At 33.3% G+C, this 18,136-nt stretch overlaps 2 protein-coding genes across 11 annotated transcripts; both read left to right on the forward strand.

Moving 5' to 3' along the window:
* The first annotated feature begins 783 nt into the window (after positions 1-783).
* LOC115719082 (histone-lysine N-methyltransferase ATXR7) lies at positions 784-11,375 on the forward strand. Of its 10 annotated transcripts, XM_061105497.1 has the most exons (23): positions 785-1,471; positions 1,565-1,672; positions 1,769-2,065; positions 2,155-2,499; positions 2,573-2,890; positions 2,975-3,448; positions 3,555-3,960; positions 4,052-4,144; positions 4,235-4,327; positions 4,418-4,510; positions 4,588-4,680; positions 4,768-4,902; positions 5,079-5,494; positions 5,584-5,706; positions 5,843-5,923; positions 6,943-6,996; positions 7,080-7,231; positions 7,456-7,498; positions 7,590-7,641; positions 8,593-8,652; positions 9,415-9,457; positions 9,980-10,046; positions 10,158-11,375. In XM_061105497.1, the coding sequence occupies exons 1-18, from the start codon at positions 983-985 to the stop codon at positions 7,475-7,477; spliced, it is 3,792 nt and encodes a 1,263-aa protein (XP_060961480.1). In that variant the 5' UTR covers positions 785-982; the 3' UTR covers positions 7,478-7,498; positions 7,590-7,641; positions 8,593-8,652; positions 9,415-9,457; positions 9,980-10,046; positions 10,158-11,375. The 10 variants fall into 10 exon arrangements, with proteins under 10 accessions (XP_030503879.1, XP_060961480.1, XP_030503869.1 ...); XM_030648009.2 differs by having other exon boundaries at positions 9,415-10,046; XM_030648014.2 differs by having other exon boundaries at positions 9,980-11,375.
* Positions 11,376-13,697: 2,322 nt separating this feature from the next.
* LOC115719141 (uncharacterized protein At1g76660) lies at positions 13,698-16,098 on the forward strand. The gene is made up of 3 exons (XM_030648074.2): positions 13,698-14,204; positions 14,430-15,429; positions 15,552-16,098. The coding sequence occupies exons 1-3, from the start codon at positions 14,157-14,159 to the stop codon at positions 15,758-15,760; spliced, it is 1,257 nt and encodes a 418-aa protein (XP_030503934.1). The 5' UTR covers positions 13,698-14,156; the 3' UTR covers positions 15,761-16,098.
* Positions 16,099-18,136: the final 2,038 nt, after the last annotated feature.

Here is an 18,136-nt window from a genome sequence, read left to right on the forward strand (position 1 = left end):
ATTAGGTATTTTATGTATTGATTATTTTTCTCTTAAAAAAAATCTAAAGTATTCGATTTTACAAAAATAGAATGTGTGTAAAAGATCCTAAATATTTTTAAGAGCTACATAATTAATAAATAATTTTGGCCCTTGTTAATTTACAAAAAACAATGAAGACTAAGAACACATCTCGAATGGAGATGCAAAATATAAGTAATGCAAATATAAAATATAGCATACTTTGTCAAAAGTCTACTTTAATGATATGTCAAATTATGATGCAAGTATCTCACATAACAAAAAGTAATCTAAATTTAGATCACAATATACTATAATGCAAAATTTGTATTACAATCAATGCTATGATTTTATAATTACTATTATGCTATTTTTAATATTTTATTATAAAAGTTTAATTAGCATGTTTATTTGTATTATTATTTTATAGTTTTAATAAATTGTTAGATGAATATTTAATCATATATTAAATTTTGCATTAAAATTTATAATAATAAATTGGAGCATAATAGTAAAAATTGATACAAAAATATCACACAATCATTATTTGTACTAAATATAAATCAACTTTTACAACGTCCAAAAAAGTAACATATTGTAAATTTATTGAAAAAATATTTGAACTATGAGCTCATGCTTCGCACGTTAGACCCAACTAGTATTTATTAAAGATTCCCTGAAAATTGAATTAAGTATTTATATTGTAAATTATTTTATTTATTTATTTATTTTTCAGTGCGTTGTTGCATATATTTACGTCGAATCTTAAAACTAAAATACGGTAGGTAACAGTGTAATACATAAAAAGGGTGTGTGTGTTTGTTAAAAACTTAAAATAAATAAAATTAAAGAGAATAGAAAATAGATTTGCGTGGTTTAGGATTAGGAATCTGGAGACTGGAGCTGATATGGTACGATAGTAAAAACCCTAATCTTCTTTTGATTTTGAAATTCAATCAGGAGAGATATAATCGATCGATCAATGGTTTCGTCGACGGAATTTCTCCACGATTCACACTCTTCATTCCCTAAGAAGAGACTAAAGCTTTGCGATGATACATCATCCTCACAAGAATCGTCTTCCATTGAATTCGAGATGAGCTGCCAGTCTAATGGAAATAGCAGTGGTTTGCAAGACCCGTCTGGTGGCGGCGGAGGTGGCGGTGCTCTTCCTCTGGCCACCGGATGGATGTATATCAACGAGTGTGGCCAAATGTGCGGTCCATACATCGAGCGGCAGCTATACGAGGGTCTCTCCACTGGTTTTTTACCGGAAGATCTTCCTGTATATCCTATTCTCAATGGTGCCTTACTCAATTCTGTTCCTCTCACATATTTCAAACACTTCCCTGACCATGTTTCCACTGGCTTTGCATTTCTCCGTTTGGGCACACCCACGCAACCCACTCTTTCTCCTGCCTTCCCCTCCACCCATTTGCCGCAATTTGATCCCAACTCATATCCTCTGCAGGTATTGATATTCGCATTTCAACAATCAGTATTGATTATTTTGTCTTTGCTCTCTACTGTCTAATAATTTTGTTGTGTATTATCCTCAAATTAGTTAAGCAACTGGTTCTATCTGGACCATGAAGGGATGAAAATGGGTCCCCATTCTCTTCAAGAGTTGTGTTCTTGGCATCAATGTGGGTATCTCCGGGATTCAACCATGGTAAGTTTTCATGTCAAAATCTCACGTTTAGACTTCTAGGCCATGCATGCATGTTCTTTTGTCTTCTGAATATAGTTTCGTATGTTTGCATTGCAGGTATACCATGCTGACAAAACGCCCTTTAGATTGATCTCTGTTATAAACGCTTGTAAAACTTATAAACCTGAAATTTTCACACGACCTGTTACCTCCCTAACCAATCACTCAAGCTCTTCTCCAAGCTTCCTAGATGAGATTTGTGACCAAGTTTCAAATCAATTGCACCTTGGAATTACAAAAGCTGCTCGTAGAGTTGTGTTGGATGAAATTATTAGTTGTGTTATAGCTGATTTTGTTTCTACGAAGAAAGCGTCTAACGAGGCTGCCACCACTTGTTCCACTCACCAAAGAAAGGTATGAGGTGTCTAAGTACCAACACATTACTGATGTTTTTCTTCCTTTCTTAATGTTCGCATCTTATGATTTATGCGTTGTTTTGGCAGCCAGAAATTTTTGAAGTCAAGGATATTAACAGTCGCTCTTCTCGTGACACGACCATATCTAACCATTTTGCTGACCAGAACACTAATAAAGGCTCCATAGAACCTTTTATAATCACTAAATCTGCTGGAAGCATTGAAAATTTTTGGGGGTCATATGCAGTTGTCCGCCGATTTCTTCTTGACTATTGCATGCAAGTTACTTGGAATGCTGTCTTTTATGATATTATTTCAGAGTATTCATCTGCTTGGAGAAAGACAAAACTTTGGTCAGGTTATCCATTTGTCAGAAAGCCTGCTCAGTTGAGCAATTGTGTTACAATGTTTAAGAAACCACCTGATGTAGATGTAAGTTATTAGCATAGTTCAGGAATTGTTCTTGTGCTGTTTATGGGTCGTAATATTTCTTTGGTTGTTGCAGTGTTCAGAAAGGAACGACCTTGCTTGTGATGTGGACTGCCCTCCTGGCTTTGGGCCGTTCAGAAAGGAATCAAATGATCATGCAGATGGTTCTTATATGTCTTCTCCTTCTCCAGCACTTTTGAGATCAAAGTCATCAACACATATGAACTCTTCATGCACAACTTGTATATACGAGGATGTTGATTGCATTGTAAAAAGCGTAGAACATGAACTTCATTCATCTGCAATGGTATCATTGACTGATTTTGTCAATTTTTTCGTTGAGGGTGAAGTGAGGAAATTAATTGGGTCTTATGAACATGACAGATTAAATAAGGTAACCAAAAGAGGTTTTAAAGCTATGTACTGGTCGTACTCTCACGTTTACTGTAATTTTAATGAGTTACTCCTGTTCCCGCAGGTTAATCTTACCCCTAAGTTGGAGGAGTGTGACAAATTGAAGATTTGTTCGAATGAAACTTCTGCACAGACAACTTCATCTAACGTTTGCCCATCTTTGCCAATGATGACTAAACCTTCTCATGGGATTGTATTTGAAAACCATATGCCTGAGTTATTCTCGGCAGTGTTTAAGGAACTCTGTGTACATGGTGATGATCTGGTGGCTGACCAAGAAAGCAGTGAGCCACCACCTCCTGGTTTTGAAGATGATTCTAGAACTTTTGCACCTTCAAATGTAAACAAATTTAGACCTTCGAGGTCCAATCAACGTATTCCTAAGATTGGGGAGTATGTTACCACAGCAATGTGCCGACAAAGGTTGCACGAGGATGTTCTTAAAGAATTGAAATTGTCATTTGTCAAATATACCCTGCATCAGTTTATGTCATCATGGCATACATCTAAAAAGCTGCGCAAGCTTGAGTGTAATGAGGTAGTGAGCTCTTTTGCCTTTATCTCCATCTTCCTCCTCCTCTTTCCCCCTCACATTAAGTGTTTATATGATTGTGATTTCAGTTTTTAATTATACTCATCTGTAGGAAGGAGCACACCATGCGGATAACAAGCTTCCAGGAAGTTCAGCAGCAACTCCAACAATGGGTAAATATACATCTATTTGTAAAAAGTCGTGCCAGAATAAGTTGGGTTCTTCTCCGTTGGTTACTCCAATCAACAATGGGTTACAGAAAATTCAAAGAAAGAATAAGCTTCCAGAAAATTCAAGGAAAGAACATGCTTCCAAAGACGTTGCTGCAGTTAAAAAAATTGAAAGGCCTGCTATAATTTCTAAAAAGACTGGACAGAACAAACATCATTCTGAGCCATCTGTCAAGGGTACATCTTTGCAGACCATTGTGAAATTAAAAGGCAGTTTGTCCAACAGTCAACCAGCAGCCAAGAATCCAAGTAGTGAAGGAGGACCTAAGGCTTCTCATAAAATACAGAGTATGTCACTGTGTGCTTGTATATTTACATATACTTATTTTGTGTTAATAAATGTTATGATAGTAACAGTGTTGTTTTCTATATAATTCAGGAAACAAGTTTTTCAAAGGTTCTATTAAACCTGCCAAAACACAGGTTTCAGCTTCTTTAGAGAAGCATGATGGTGTTGAGAAAGTGGGAAGTGGTAATGACCGTGTGCTCATATATATGCATACACTTATTTTGTGTTAATAAATGTTATGATAGTAACAGTGTTGTTTTCTATATAATTCAGGAAACAAGTTTTTCAAAGGTTCTATAAAACCTGCCAAAACACAGGTTTCAGCTTCTTTAGAGAATCATGATGGTGTTGAGAAAGTGGGAAGTGGTAATGACCGTGTGCTCGTATATATACATATACTTATTTTGTGTTAATAAATGTTATGATAGTAACAGTGTTGTTTTCTATATAATTCAGGAAACAAGTTTTCCAAAGGTTCTATTAAACCTGCCAAAACACAGGTTTCAGCTTCTTTAGAGAATCATTATGGTGTTGAGAAAGTGGGAAGTGGTAATGACCGTGTGCTTGTATCTATACATATACTTATTTTGTGTTAATGTAACAGTGTTGTTTTCTATATAATTCAGGAAACAAGTTTTTCAAAGGTTCTATTAAACCTGCCAAAACACAGGTTTTAGCTTCTTTGAAGAATCATGATGGTGTTGAGAAAGTGGGAAGTGGTAATGACCGTGTGCTCGTATGTATACATATACTTATTTTGTGTTAATAAATGTTATGATAGTAACAGTGTTTTCTATATAATTCAGGAAACAAGTTTTTCAAAGGTTCTATTAAACCAGCCAAAACACAGGTTTCAGCTTCTTTAGAGAATCATGATGGTGTTGAGAAAGTGGGAAGTGGTAATGACCATGATGTTAAAGTACAAGAAGAATGCTGTAAGTGTGTGTATCTATATTTTTTTTTTCTTTCCTTTAATGTTAGTTTCTTATGTATTTTCTTTTTCTGTTTCACATGATTCAATTGTTTTTTTTCCTTCTCCTTACATACCTTTTTACATATTTTTCCTTATTTCATTTTGGCATACATTTGCATGATTCACAACTTTGTTTCTATGCAGTAATGAAGGCATCTAAGCTAAAGAGGAAGCGTGTAATTGACAGTGCACCATCATTAAATTCAAAAAAGATATTTAAAGTAGCCAACAGGGCTGCAAAGCAGGTGTCATCTAGGCAGGCCACAGTAAAAAAAGCCAAGTCAAGGAAAACAATAAACCTATGCCCTAGATCAGATGGTTGTGCTCGGGCTTCGATTGATGGATGGGAATGGCGGAAGTGGTCAATATGTGCTAGTCCTTCTGAAAGAGTCCGCGTTAGGGGAAGTAAACATGTTCACGTAGATCATTTAGGGTCTGATATTACTACATCACAGTGGTCCAATAGCAAGGGTCTTTCTGCTAGAACAAATAGGGCAAAACTGCGCAATCTTGTTGCTGCTGCAGAGGGTGCTGACCTTTTAAAAGCCACTCAATTGAAGGTAATAGACATAAGGATGACGTTGTAATGGATTGTTCTTTTATAGTGTCCCAGATTTAATTTATAAGAAATCTTTATGTTACTTCATAGGCAAGAAAAAAGCAGCTACGTTTCCAAAGGAGCAAGATACATGATTGGGGTCTTGTTGCCTTAGAATCGATTGAGGCTGAGGATTTCGTTATTGAATATGTGGGGGAGCTCATACGTCCCCGGGTAAATTTTAGTTAATTTGCTCTATTGTTTGTTCTGTCTGCTTTACAATTGTAGTTGTCTCCTTCTCCCACTTCCTATTTGAAGGGCTATCATTGTCTATTTTCAACCATTATTTATTATGTTTATGATTTCACAGATATCTGACATACGGGAACGACATTATGAGAAGATGGGAATTGGCAGCAGTTATCTGTTTAGGCTTGATGATGGTTATGTGGTTAGTAAACAGCCCTCAAAGTTATCTTGGCTATTTTTTTTAACATTTTTTTCCTTTTCTTAAAATATTATCATATTTTAAAAAGCACTAATATGTGATATTTATCAGACATTTATTACCTTAGTTTTTTGCTGGTGTATTATCTTATTATTTGAAGTGGAGAAATCTAGGCTGATTTATAGCTGTATATTAAAGCTGTGCTTTGTTATTTTTGCATTATAGATTTTGACTGATGATGTGTAGGCTGTTTAAATTCATGGGATACTATAGAAAGAGGTAAACTTCAATTTTTAGACCAATCCAGCAGCTGTATGCGATCATGATTAGTAATACACCAATAGATTCTGATTTTGTTTCCTACAGGCTTAATACAAATTCAAGTGAAATGATAAATGGAGTTTCTGTTTAGTGTGGCATGTAGCAAATCCACTATGTTGATTCTGTTTATGTTGTCATGCACAAAACCGCACACTCTCTTTTTTGCTGTTTAACTACATGGAATACTACAGAAAGAGGCAAACTTTAATTTTAGACTAAGCAAGCTGCCGTATGCAATGCAGTCTAAATGTATATTCTTCTGAAGAGTCAAACTTTGTCTTTTATAAGTATTTCGTGTAATTTCAAACCTATGATTTTCATTATATATTCATGAGTAAATAAATTAGCATTGTTTTGGTTTTGATTCCTTAAAAACTATTGTGCAGTCTAAATGTATATTCTTCTGAAGAGTCAAACTTTACCTTTTATAAGGATTTTTAGTATAATATTAAACCTATGGTTTTCATTATATCATGTTTATGAGTAAAAAAATTAGCATTGTTTTGGTTTTGATTCCTTAAAAAATATTGTCCCTTGTGTATATTCAAAATGTCTTTTTCATGTATCAAAATACATATGCAATTGCCCTAGATGTACCTTTAAAAATATTTAGAAATGGTCCCTACTGACAATTATTTATGACTTTGTCCCTGATTATGATATTGATTATGTCAAATATTCACTTTCTGAATTATGTGTAGGTTGATGCAACAAAACGCGGGGGTATTGCTAGGTTTATAAACCATTCTTGTGAGGTAGACAGAATAACTAATCTTATCAAATGTGCCTGAGGTTTATATTATTTTTGTCCTTAAGTGGGATTTTTTTTTTGTGCCAGCCCAACTGCTACACCAAAGTTATAAGTGTTGAGGGTGAAAAGAAAATTTTTATATATGCTAAACGCCATATAGCAGCTGGTGATGAAATCACATATAATTACAAGTTTCCTTTGGAAGAGAAAAAGATTCCTTGCAACTGTGGTTCTAGAAGGTAGGATTCTGCTGTTTCTAATTGTGGTTCTCTTAATATAGTGTACTTATGTTTGGTTGTTAGTAGAGACTTTACTATATGCTCTGTTTGTTTGGATGGTGAATTTATACAAGGTTGCATGAATGATGATTCACATATAGGTTTTGTGAGACTAGAAAGGGTACAATTCTGGCTACAACTAGAAGCATTGATTAATAATTTTTCAATTTTTTTCTTCTGTTCAGGTGCCGTGGATCATTGAATTAAATGATGGCATTTGTTTCTCTGGTGGGTGGTTTAGATAAATTTTGCTGAAAGGTACTGTTATATTTGTTTCTCGGTCGTTCCAATCCATGCTCTCTTTCCATTCTTCTTGCAGGTTATTTTCCCAATCACCATCTCTCATGACACTGTGTGTCCACTTGTAAGAGGTACGAAAGCAGCTTTCATAATGCTGAGCTGTAGTTCATTTCATTTTCTAGTATTGAATGACAGTGATTGTTGTAGATTTTTTAACTTTTAAGCTGGCAAGTACCAAGGGCTAAGTGGGGAAAAATAAGAATTTTAACTTTTGAAAATCAAAATGTATGTAGAGATGGAGCCTAATTGTATTTTTAATTTGTAGCATTTTAGCTGTTTTGCTTGAAAATATACTAATTCTTGATCGTGCAATATACTTTTGTAAAATATTTTTAAGTTCTAGCTAATGTTTGTGCTTTCAAATTTTTATGATCAGTTTGCATCTTCTTAGTCCTTTAGTTGTCTTTAGAATGATCGCTTGCAGTTTTCTTTTTTTGGATTGACAATATACTGTTTAAGGCTGACAAGTTAGAGGCTTTGGAGTAAGATTCGTCAGGTTTATCCCCAATTTCATGTTCCAACTCACAGAACTACCATTAAAATTAATCTTTTATCGCACTTTCAAACAAATGAAAGGTTCATAGATAGATCTTTTATGTTGGATATGTGCAGCTAGGATTCAAGTACTAGGGGAAATACTAATTGAATTATTGAAAGCCGTTTATTTGTTTGTGCTATGCTATGCGTGTGTATGTGATTACAATTTCGGTTCTCTAGTGTTTCAATAAGATGTGGGTTGCTGGAAGCTGAATGTCTCTTATGAGAATTAGGATTCGATCTAATGCTTTTGTGCTTGTGAACCTAATCTATATCTTTTTCTCCTTTTTTCATGAAAAAAAATAATAACAAAGAAAGAATATCCCTTGTCAGTAAATAAAAATATGATATTAAGGAGTGAAGACAGCAACTGTGCAATGTTTATACCATTGAGCTGTGTTTTGGGCTTTTCATCATACTTAAATTGATAGGATATCTAAAACCTGAACGCAGTGCATTGATTTGATGTTGTATGCTGTTCCCAGGTTTTTCAATTACAATTGGAAACAAGGGCCGGACGATCTGATCTCAGTGATGGTTTTACGGTGGGAGTTTTGCCTTTTCAAAGATGAAATTACTGAAATGTGCATTCTTATAGATTTCTCTGTTGCAGATGAGTTTCTTCTCTTAGAATCTGTAAATCAGTCTCTAGAGTGTTTCCTTGCATAAAACTTTGAATATATGATTTTTGGTTTTTGTACAGACTTGCATTATAATATTTCAATATATATTAATGAAATTTCACTAGGAGCTGTACATTATATGCTTAATATACTTGGTATTTTTTTTGTCGAAAGTTTGTTTATTTTATGATCCTCTTCTGATTTAGAAATATGTTTTGTAGAGGGAATAAAGATAAAACTAGAGGGGAATAAAATTCAAATATATTGTAAATGTGTAAAGACCAATTTGTTTGCTCTGTTAGGCCCAGCCATGATCCATTGGATGCACTATTATTATCATTGTTATTATTATTATTATTATTATTATTATTATGAGTAATTGGTGGAATAGTATTCTTTTTTAATGTCACTTTGCAGGATGGTTATTTTTCTTATAATTTTTTGCTAAGTGGTCTTCCAATAGGGTGTTGGCTAAAGTCAACTTTGAATGCACTTCGAATATGCATTCAAAGGTTGTCGAGTGTGTCAGTAGGAAGGTTATTTTGCAAAGAATTACTAAAAGAAAATCATTGTGCATAATGATAAAAGGAAGTCAATTTTGTGAAAGTATCCTTATTACTGGGTTTTCTCTTTTATTATGCTTCTTATTATTACATTATTATCATGTTTGTTTTTGAACTGTAGGAAACTGGCATCAAGCTTCTCCGCAAGCACTTAGAAACCCAAAGTTAAGTTTGGACTTAATAATGGAATCTATGATGGTTTATTTGAGTTTTTGGGTTTCGTTATTACGGAAACTCGATACTACATTTACAGTTCTTCATGAAAGAAATTATCATTCAATTTTTTGCTAATTAATGGCCCATAATATACTTCTTCTGATGAATTGGTTATTGTGACAAAACAAAGACAAACAGAATAACATACATTGTTTATACACATATATAGGAGGTAGCTAAGAATAATAGGTTGGTAAATTATTTATTCAAATAAAAGAAAAAGTTGAATAGTCAACAATAAATTGGGAGTTTGGGAAGGTCAATGTTTTAATGTTCTATTTGGTATGTACATAAATTCGGGCATGTTCTTTATATGGTAGCTGTGAAATGAATGAAATTTCCAACATCCAATTATTCAATTTTAGGTTTTAATGAATTTAATACTCAAATTTGTGTAGTGTAAAATTATATGAGCTATAATAGTGTTGTACCTTTTGTTTCTATTATTCTCAATATTTGATTGTTTGCAGGAGCATGATCAACTAAAATAAATTAAACCACGTCTTTGGCTGAGGGGTGAGATGGAGGTCTTTTTAGGTATGCATCTCTTTTTCTATCATTTTTATTTTCTTTTACTATTTTTATATATACAATAAAATTAAAATTAAATGATTTTTTATTTTTATTTTTTGTTGTTGCTTGACAAAGCCGTTCATAATATAGTAATTATTCATGCCCCATTCAAAGCATAATTCTCCAATATGAAGAAAAATAAATGGGTTCATTGCAAGATGATATCATTTGGTTAACAACGTGGGATATTGACCCCAATATCTTTGTTTGTGGCTACTTTCATCTCCTAGATGAGGTTTTAATGTGATAGCATAAAAATGTTATCTGCACCCTAATTTATTATTGCACTTTGATTTATTGGACCTTTTTTTTGGCAATGGAGTTGATCTCATTTAAAAAGAGCAAAAATGGCAATTAACTCCAATTTATTAATTGTGTCAAAAGATCTAATTGAATTTATTACACTCAAGGACTTATGGAGTCTATTTTAAATATTAAAATAAGTAGATTTCAAAATGTTCCAAAATTAAATAAGACTAATCAAATTTGAAAGAAACATAACTTAATTTAACTTAAATGTTCTCCTTAAAAAAAAAAAAAAGATCGAGACAGAGGGTATAGGATCGAATTGTGTAATGCACACACGAGAACAGATACAGAGTATCTCAGCTGAATTTCAATTGTAGAACATAAGAACAAACAGCTCCAATACAAAATTGAGCATGAAACAGCAAATGTACTTTGATGTTACATGGACACTGCCAATTTATCATCACCAAGCAAAGACTTCGTTCAAGTTACTAGTACTATCAATCATGGAGGCTAAGCCATGCGTGATGTTCAGTTCGAGTGCTACGTTGAGGAATAACATTTGAGCCAAAATCCAGTATTGGACTGCTTCTGCTAAAAATAGTAAGTTCGAAGTCAATTTAATGTATGAAAAACAAGAAGAATCCTGTTGTCAACTTTCTAGTGAACTACAAGTGGAATGGAGGCATCCATAAATTGAATTTGAGACCACGTTCTTTTGTGGACAAAGCTATGAACAAGTTGGTCTTGTACTTGTAGCATTACTTCAATACTGGCCAACCTAGTAAGTACTAGTATGATTATATGTACAAATACATATATAACCTGTGTTTAGTAAGCTATCCTTGCTCGTATCTTTCACTTTGTACTTGTAAACGTCTTTGATTATGCTAATGGCAACCATGAATCATTGATTGTTATGGTTGACATATTCAACTACAAGATATTGAAGAAGTGATTGTAGTGAAGAGATAACGGTGTTTGAAACATGATCTTCATCATTCATTGTTATTATTATAGACATGTGTTTGTTGGTACTTGTTCTTTTTGAATAATTTTCTCTTTTATTTTCCTATAAAAATGCCAATGTTTGTGTGTGTGTTTTCTGTTGAGTACATGGTACTTTCCGAAAACAAAAAATAACTTATTTTTGTGATGGGTATGTACAAAAGAAATGAAGAGGCTTATAACCTTTTGGAATAAGTAACATATTGATTACAATTGTGAACTCGGTGACCATATTAACTAGAAAAGATTCTGCCATAAAGAATGTATTGAAGGAACTGTCCCAGTCAAATGACAAAAGAAAAATCAAATTAAACTACTAATATACATGACATATGATGTGTAGGATATGTTTGAAATCAAGACAGAAATAACTAGTAATCAATCACATCACAAATTGGTTTCGATATTTAATAGATAGATGAGTTCTATTGGGACCCATTTTCATTCCCACTCTCATTTCTCTTCCTTCTATGTGAAAACAATTGCTTAAACTTTGATTGGAGCCTCTTTCACTTCTTTGCTTCATTTCATAATATTATTATAATATTATGGTATGTTCATGGGATCTTTACTATTTTGTTGATAGTGCTTCAATTTGCACTGTGAATTTTATATTTTGAGTTAAATCCATTTTGCAAGGTTAGCTTTGAGTACAAAAAATTTCTTGAGTGTGTTTTATTTAAAGTAAAATATGAGTATTATTAGATTTCCTTTTACAAAAAATTTTAAAAATACCATTTTTTTAATATAAAAAATATATTATATAAAAATTTTGGGTTCTGGGTTTTTTGAGTAGGGGTGTTCATAAAATAGCCGATCCAATCCAATCCGCAAAGTGCGGATATCTGCACTTGTGCGGATTGGATTAGATTGGAAAATTCAAAATCCGTACTTGTGCGGATTGGATGTTGATTGACATGTAAAAGTAACCGATCCAATCCAATACACACATATTTATAACAAAATTAAAAAATTATATATACAAATAACATTTTAATGCAAAGAAAATAGTAATTTAAAAGTCTAATACATATAATACAATTATATTGCAAAACGTAATAGATAAAATATATATTCTATTCTTATATATTTTTTTCTACATACAATTTAACATAAAATTAAATATTTTTTTTACATATACAATTTTTTTTTCTTCATTTGAATTTGAATTTGAATTTGTTATTTGTTATTTTATTTATTTAATGTGTTGTTGGAGACATAAAATAACTATAATTTGTTTTATTTTGTTGCTAGTTATGTGAAAAAAAATATATTTTTTCATAAATATTAAATAATTTAATATTAAATAGTAACCGATTCAATCCGCACTTTTGCGGATTGGATTGGATTTGAACTATTGTGCGGATTGGATTGGATCCAAAAAATAAATCCGCACTAAGTGCGGATTGGATGTTGTTTGACCAAAAAAGTGCGGATTGAATCAGATGAACAACCCTAAGTTTGAGTAGGCCTTAGGCACAAGCCTAGCCCACCTTAGCCCAGGGCTGGGCTTCTGCATAGTAACTTAAATTCAATTCGTAAAAGTACGGATAGAATTAATTACTTTTTAATATTGAAATATTTAGTATTTATTAAAAAAAAATATATTTCTTCACATAACTAACAACAAAATAAAATAAATTATTATTGTTTTATGCCAATAAAAATAAATTAAAATAAATAAAACAAAAATAACATATTTAAAATATGAAAAAAAAATTGTGTATATAAAAAATTATTTAACTTTGTTTTAGATTATATATATATTTTTATAAATAACAATAAATTATACATTTGATCTATTATCTTTAAATTAGTATAAATATGTGTATTGAATTAAATCGATTATTTTTACATTAAATTAATATTCGCACAAATATAAATTTTAGATTTTTCAATCTAATCAAATCCACATTGAATTGGATTAAATTATAAAAATTCGATTATTTTATGAACTCATACATGATATCATCAATGAACATTTTAAGTAAAAATACAATAGGAAACATGTGATTTGATGTGAATAATGGAGCATATTAAATGAGTTAATAAAAGCATAAAACTAATTAATAATTTGTATTAAATGAGAGAGAGAACAAAGGAAAGCAATGACTGAATTGAAAAAGAAAAATAGAAATGAAAGTTTTATTCACTTTTGTCTTTTGTCTGTCTCATCTAATATATATCCTTTTCTTGCAATTTGTTTGTTGATGTGCTATTCATTCCCTCTCACTATTTTCTCAATTCCCATTTCATTTTTTTTCTTTATATATATAAAAAAGGATTTCTTTACTCTTTACTCTTTACTCTTTAGTCTTGCCTCTTTTTCTCTTTACTCTTTATATAAAGATGGATTAAAGAAAAAGTGCTACTACTACTACTATTACTATTACACTTCCTTTTTTATAATTTTTTAGTTTGTATTTTCTTTTTTCTTTGTGTGACAACTACTACTAATATTACTCTTTACTATTATGTAATAAATAAATTATACCTACTTAAATATATTACTAATAAGGAAATAATCTTATATATATATTATCGTTAATACATATTTATTTAGATTCATTAGTAAAAGAAAAAGAAGAGAAGAAGAAGCGAGAGTGAGTTGAGTAGGCGAGAATTTGAGAAAGCGAAAAGCACAAAACCCAAATGGTGTGAGCTGAGCTTGAGCTTGAGCTTGGGGTCTCTGTGTGTGTGGAGAATACAATGAAATGAAAAAGAAGAGCTCGAGCTTTGGCGTGAGTGAGTGAGTGAGTGAGTGACTGTATTTTGAGTTTCGACACCCAAATCCATCGCTGCTTTTCTTTGCTGTTAATGGGCTCCGAGCAAAATAGATTTCCTCAGCACCAAGAAGCTGAACGGGTAAGCATTTTATTTATATATATATATATATATATTTATTATATATTATCTCTGTCGGAAAGTAAAATGGCTTGGATCTGGGATTCTTCTCAGATCTGAGGTTTTATTAGTCTAGATCTGGTTATTTCTGTATTTTCTTGTTGAATTTTCTTTTTCATATAATAGAAGAGAGAAAAGAGAAAAGGGAAGAAAAGAAAATTGAATTGAGATTTTATTATTTGACAGCGAAAGAGATGGGGAGGATGTTTGAGTGCCTTATCTTGTTTTGGAACCCAAAAAGGTGGAAAACGAATTGTACCGGCTTCTCGAATTCCGGAGGGTAATGGGTCAGCAACCCAACCCAATGGTCACCCTCATGGTCATGGTCATGGTCATGGTCATGGTCACCCACATGGTCCCCAACCCAATGGCCTACCTTCCCAACCCACTGCACTCTTAGCTCCACCTTCTTCCCCAGCCTCTTTCACCAACTCTGCTCTTCCTTCTACCGCTCAATCCCCAACCAATGGGTTCTTGTCGCTCTCTGCTAACTCTCCTGGTGGCCCTTCTTCCAGCATGTACGCCACCGGTCCTTATGCCCATGAGACTCAACTAGTCTCCCCTCCTGTTTTCTCAACCTTCACTACTGAGCCATCCACTGCTCCTCTCACACCCCCACCTGAGCTTGCTCACCTCACCACTCCATCTTCCCCTGATGTCCCTTTTGCCCATTTCCTCTCCTCTACTGGTAGCGGCAACAAGACTAGCTACATTGGGGCAAACGATCTCCAAGCTACTTATTCGCTTTACCCTGGAAGTCCTCCAACTCCTAGTAGTCTCATATCACCACAAAATGGTAAATGTGAACTGGACCATGAGAATGCAGGTGCGGGTGCGGGTGCAGCCTCAGCGGTGGCATCCACTCAGGATTCAAACTTTTTCTGCCCTGCTACGTTTGCTCAGTTCTATCTGGATAACCCGCCCTTCCCGAATTCTGGTGGGAGGTTGAGTGTTTCAAAAGATTCAGATGTTCACAACTCCTCCTCGTCCGCTGCTGTGAATGGAAATCAGAATCAGAACAGTAGGCAGATGAAAAGCCCGAAGCAAGATGCCGAGGAGATTGAAGCTTATAGAGCATCGTTTGGATTTAGTGCGGATGAGATCATCACAACCCCTCAGTATGTTGAGATTTCTGATGTCATGGAAGACTCCTTTACCATGAAACCCCCAGTGGAAGTGAGGCCAGGTAAAGCCACTCAAATCTTTGTTTTGAATTTTGATTGAAATGTTTATGCTCTATATTATATTGATAATAGATAAGAATTGGGAAATGGACTTAGTTTTGTTTGTTGTGCTTTTCTCACTCAGATCACAAAAGGGTACAAGGTGGTGGTGGTGATAGTAATAAAGCAGCAAGTGGAGGAGAGGCCATGATGATATCAGATGAAGAAGAAGAGGAAGACATATTCTCATCATCAAAAATGAGGAGATATCCAATGGGAATGTCAAGCTCAGATGCAGAAATTGATTACAGAAGAGGCAGAAGCTTGAGAGAAAAAAGATTTCAAATGGCATGACCAGACTTATGACTTGGGGGGGTTGGACTTTGGACTTTTTGCGACCTTATTATTAATTAGGACTTTAGCTAAAGCAATCAAGCTAGCAAGCTAGCTTAAGATCATATATTTCACTTTTTGTGGAATTTCCCAATTTGTAGTAATTTGCTCTCTTTTTCTCTTCTGTCATTGGTTGAATGATCTAACCTATGATGATCTCTCTCTCTCTCTCTCTCTCTCTCTCTCTCTCTCTCTCTCTCTCTCTCTCTCTCTCTCTCTCAGTTGTGTGACTTTGAGAATGTATTCTGAATGCAACATGTCCTGCTATAAATACATATATGTTATATATTTTGTCAAAAGCCTCATATCGAAAGATACAGCATTTTCATTCTTACAAGTTTTTTCTATTAACAAACAAAATGGCTTTAGTCTACTTTGATTATTAGATACTAATGGTTAGGCCAACAAATGAATTAATCACTTCTATTTTATTTTATAACTAGGCAACTTATCCGCGTAATTATAAGATATGTTTACTTTTGATGTAATGTAATGTAATAGTAATGTTAGGACGTTTGGAACGCCGTATTAGGTCGTATTGTATTGTATTATATTGAATTGTATCGGGAATTTTGATTTTATATGCTTAAATAATTAAAAAATTTTATTATTATACCAAAAATTTAAACCATAAAAAAACTATACTTTTTTTTTTCAAAACCCCAAAAATACCCCCCTCACAATTCTCTCTCTCTCTGCATCATCTCTCTCTCTCTCTCTCTCTCTCTCTCTCTCTCTCTCTCTCTCTCTCTCTATCTCTCTCAGCCAACTCTCTCTCTCTCAACTCACAGTCGACCCCAACGCCACCCACGAACCCAAACCCCATCGGACCCAAACGCCACCCACTCTCGGACCCAAACGCCACCCACTCTCGGACCGAAACCCACTCTCTCTTCCTCTCTCTCTCAAATCGCAGGAAAAAAAAAAGTTTCACAGCCGATGGTCGGACCTTGGGGTCCGATGGGGTCCGACCAATCGGACCCATCGGACCCCAAGGTCCGACCATCGGACCTCTCTCTTCCTCTCTCTGAAATCTGAAGAAAAAAAAAAAAAGTCCCACAGCCTCGGACCCATCGGACCCCAAGGTCCGACCATCGGACCTCTTTCTTCCTCTCTCTGAAATCTGAAGGAAAAAAAAAAGAAAAAAAGAAAAGTCCCACAGCCGAAGGTTTCGTGGGTGGCGTTTGGGTCCGAGAGTGGGTGGCGTTTGGGTCCGATGGGGTTTGGGTTCGTGGGTGGCGTTTGGGTCCGACTGTGAGTTGAGAGAGAGAGAGTTGGCTGAGAGAGATAGAGAGAGATGATGCAGAGAGAGAGAGAATTGTGAGGGGGGTATTTTTGGGGTTTTGAAAAAAAAAGTATAGTTTTTTTATGGTTTAAGTTTTTGGTATAATAATAAATTTTTTTAATTATTTAAGCATATAAAATCAAAATTTCCATTGTATTTTATACAATATTTTTATGTAAAACTATATGTGGTATTAACTTTTATGGACACCTAAATATATAATATTTTAGTATAAATTAAAGTTTAACATAGTATTATATAAAAATATGATATATAATCCAATTCAATATAATACAATACGATACAATACGACCTAATACGGCGTTCCAAACGAGCCCTTAATGTATTGTTTTATAGTAATAATTTTGTGTAACCAACTTCGCGTGATAGGTTACAACAATTTGTGCACATGAGCCCAAAAAAATAAATTAAAAATTATAAAAGTATTAGTGATAATTTTTTATTTTTTAATCAAAGAAGAATTATCATTAATCACTAAACAATTTACAGGAAAAATTACAAACTAATACCAGCTCCACTCACGGCTACCCAATAATTACAATTGATAAAAGTGCATTTTTCTAGTTTTTATTCTTCTTTGATACCCTTCCCTCTAATTACAAGAGACAATCTAGTTTTTGACATTTTTTTAATGCACCTGTCAACTATCTCAATGGACAAATATTTCTTCTAAATAATACAAATATTTTTGTAAACTCATATGTTGTAAATTACTATAGCTAGAAGTGCATTCATCACTCCCTTTTTTATGTTCCGAGTTTGGTGATGAAATTTTATTATATAAAAGATTTAGGTTATGACATTAATTTTAACAATTTAATTATAGGAATGTTAATTTTTTACTTTACAATGTTATAATGATGTATGATCAATCTAACTTGTTCCATAATAAATTTTTTATTTGTTTGTTGATTAAGTAAAATAGATAATTAAAATGATAATTAAGTATGAAGTTGCTTGTGCATTTTTAAATTATATAATAAATTGTAAGAATCCGATATTTTTATTTTGGTAGTTGCATAAATCAATTT

The sequence above is a fragment of the Cannabis sativa genome, chromosome X (assembly GCF_029168945.1).
Source record: "Cannabis sativa cultivar Pink pepper isolate KNU-18-1 chromosome X, ASM2916894v1, whole genome shotgun sequence".
NCBI classification, from domain to species: domain Eukaryota; kingdom Viridiplantae; phylum Streptophyta; class Magnoliopsida; order Rosales; family Cannabaceae; genus Cannabis; species Cannabis sativa.

Bases quoted from the DNA above. Each gene is read 5' to 3' on its own strand.
- LOC115719141 (XM_030648074.2), top strand. From the start codon at position 14,157: ATGGGCTCCGAGCAAAATAGATTTCCTCAGCACCAAGAAGCTGAACGG. The intron at 14,205-14,429 runs GTAAGCATTTTA...ATTATTTGACAG, and splicing joins AGCACCAAGAAGCTGAACGG to CGAAAGAGATGGGGAGGATG. The intron at 15,430-15,551 runs GTAAAGCCACTC...TTTCTCACTCAG, and splicing joins CCCAGTGGAAGTGAGGCCAG to ATCACAAAAGGGTACAAGGT.
- LOC115719082 (XM_030648000.2), top strand. From the start codon at position 983: ATGGTTTCGTCGACGGAATTTCTCCACGATTCACACTCTTCATTCCCT. The intron at 3,961-4,051 runs GTATGTCACTGT...TATATAATTCAG, and splicing joins GGCTTCTCATAAAATACAGA to GAAACAAGTTTTTCAAAGGT. The intron at 4,511-4,587 runs GTAATGACCGTG...TATATAATTCAG, and splicing joins TGTTGAGAAAGTGGGAAGTG to GAAACAAGTTTTTCAAAGGT.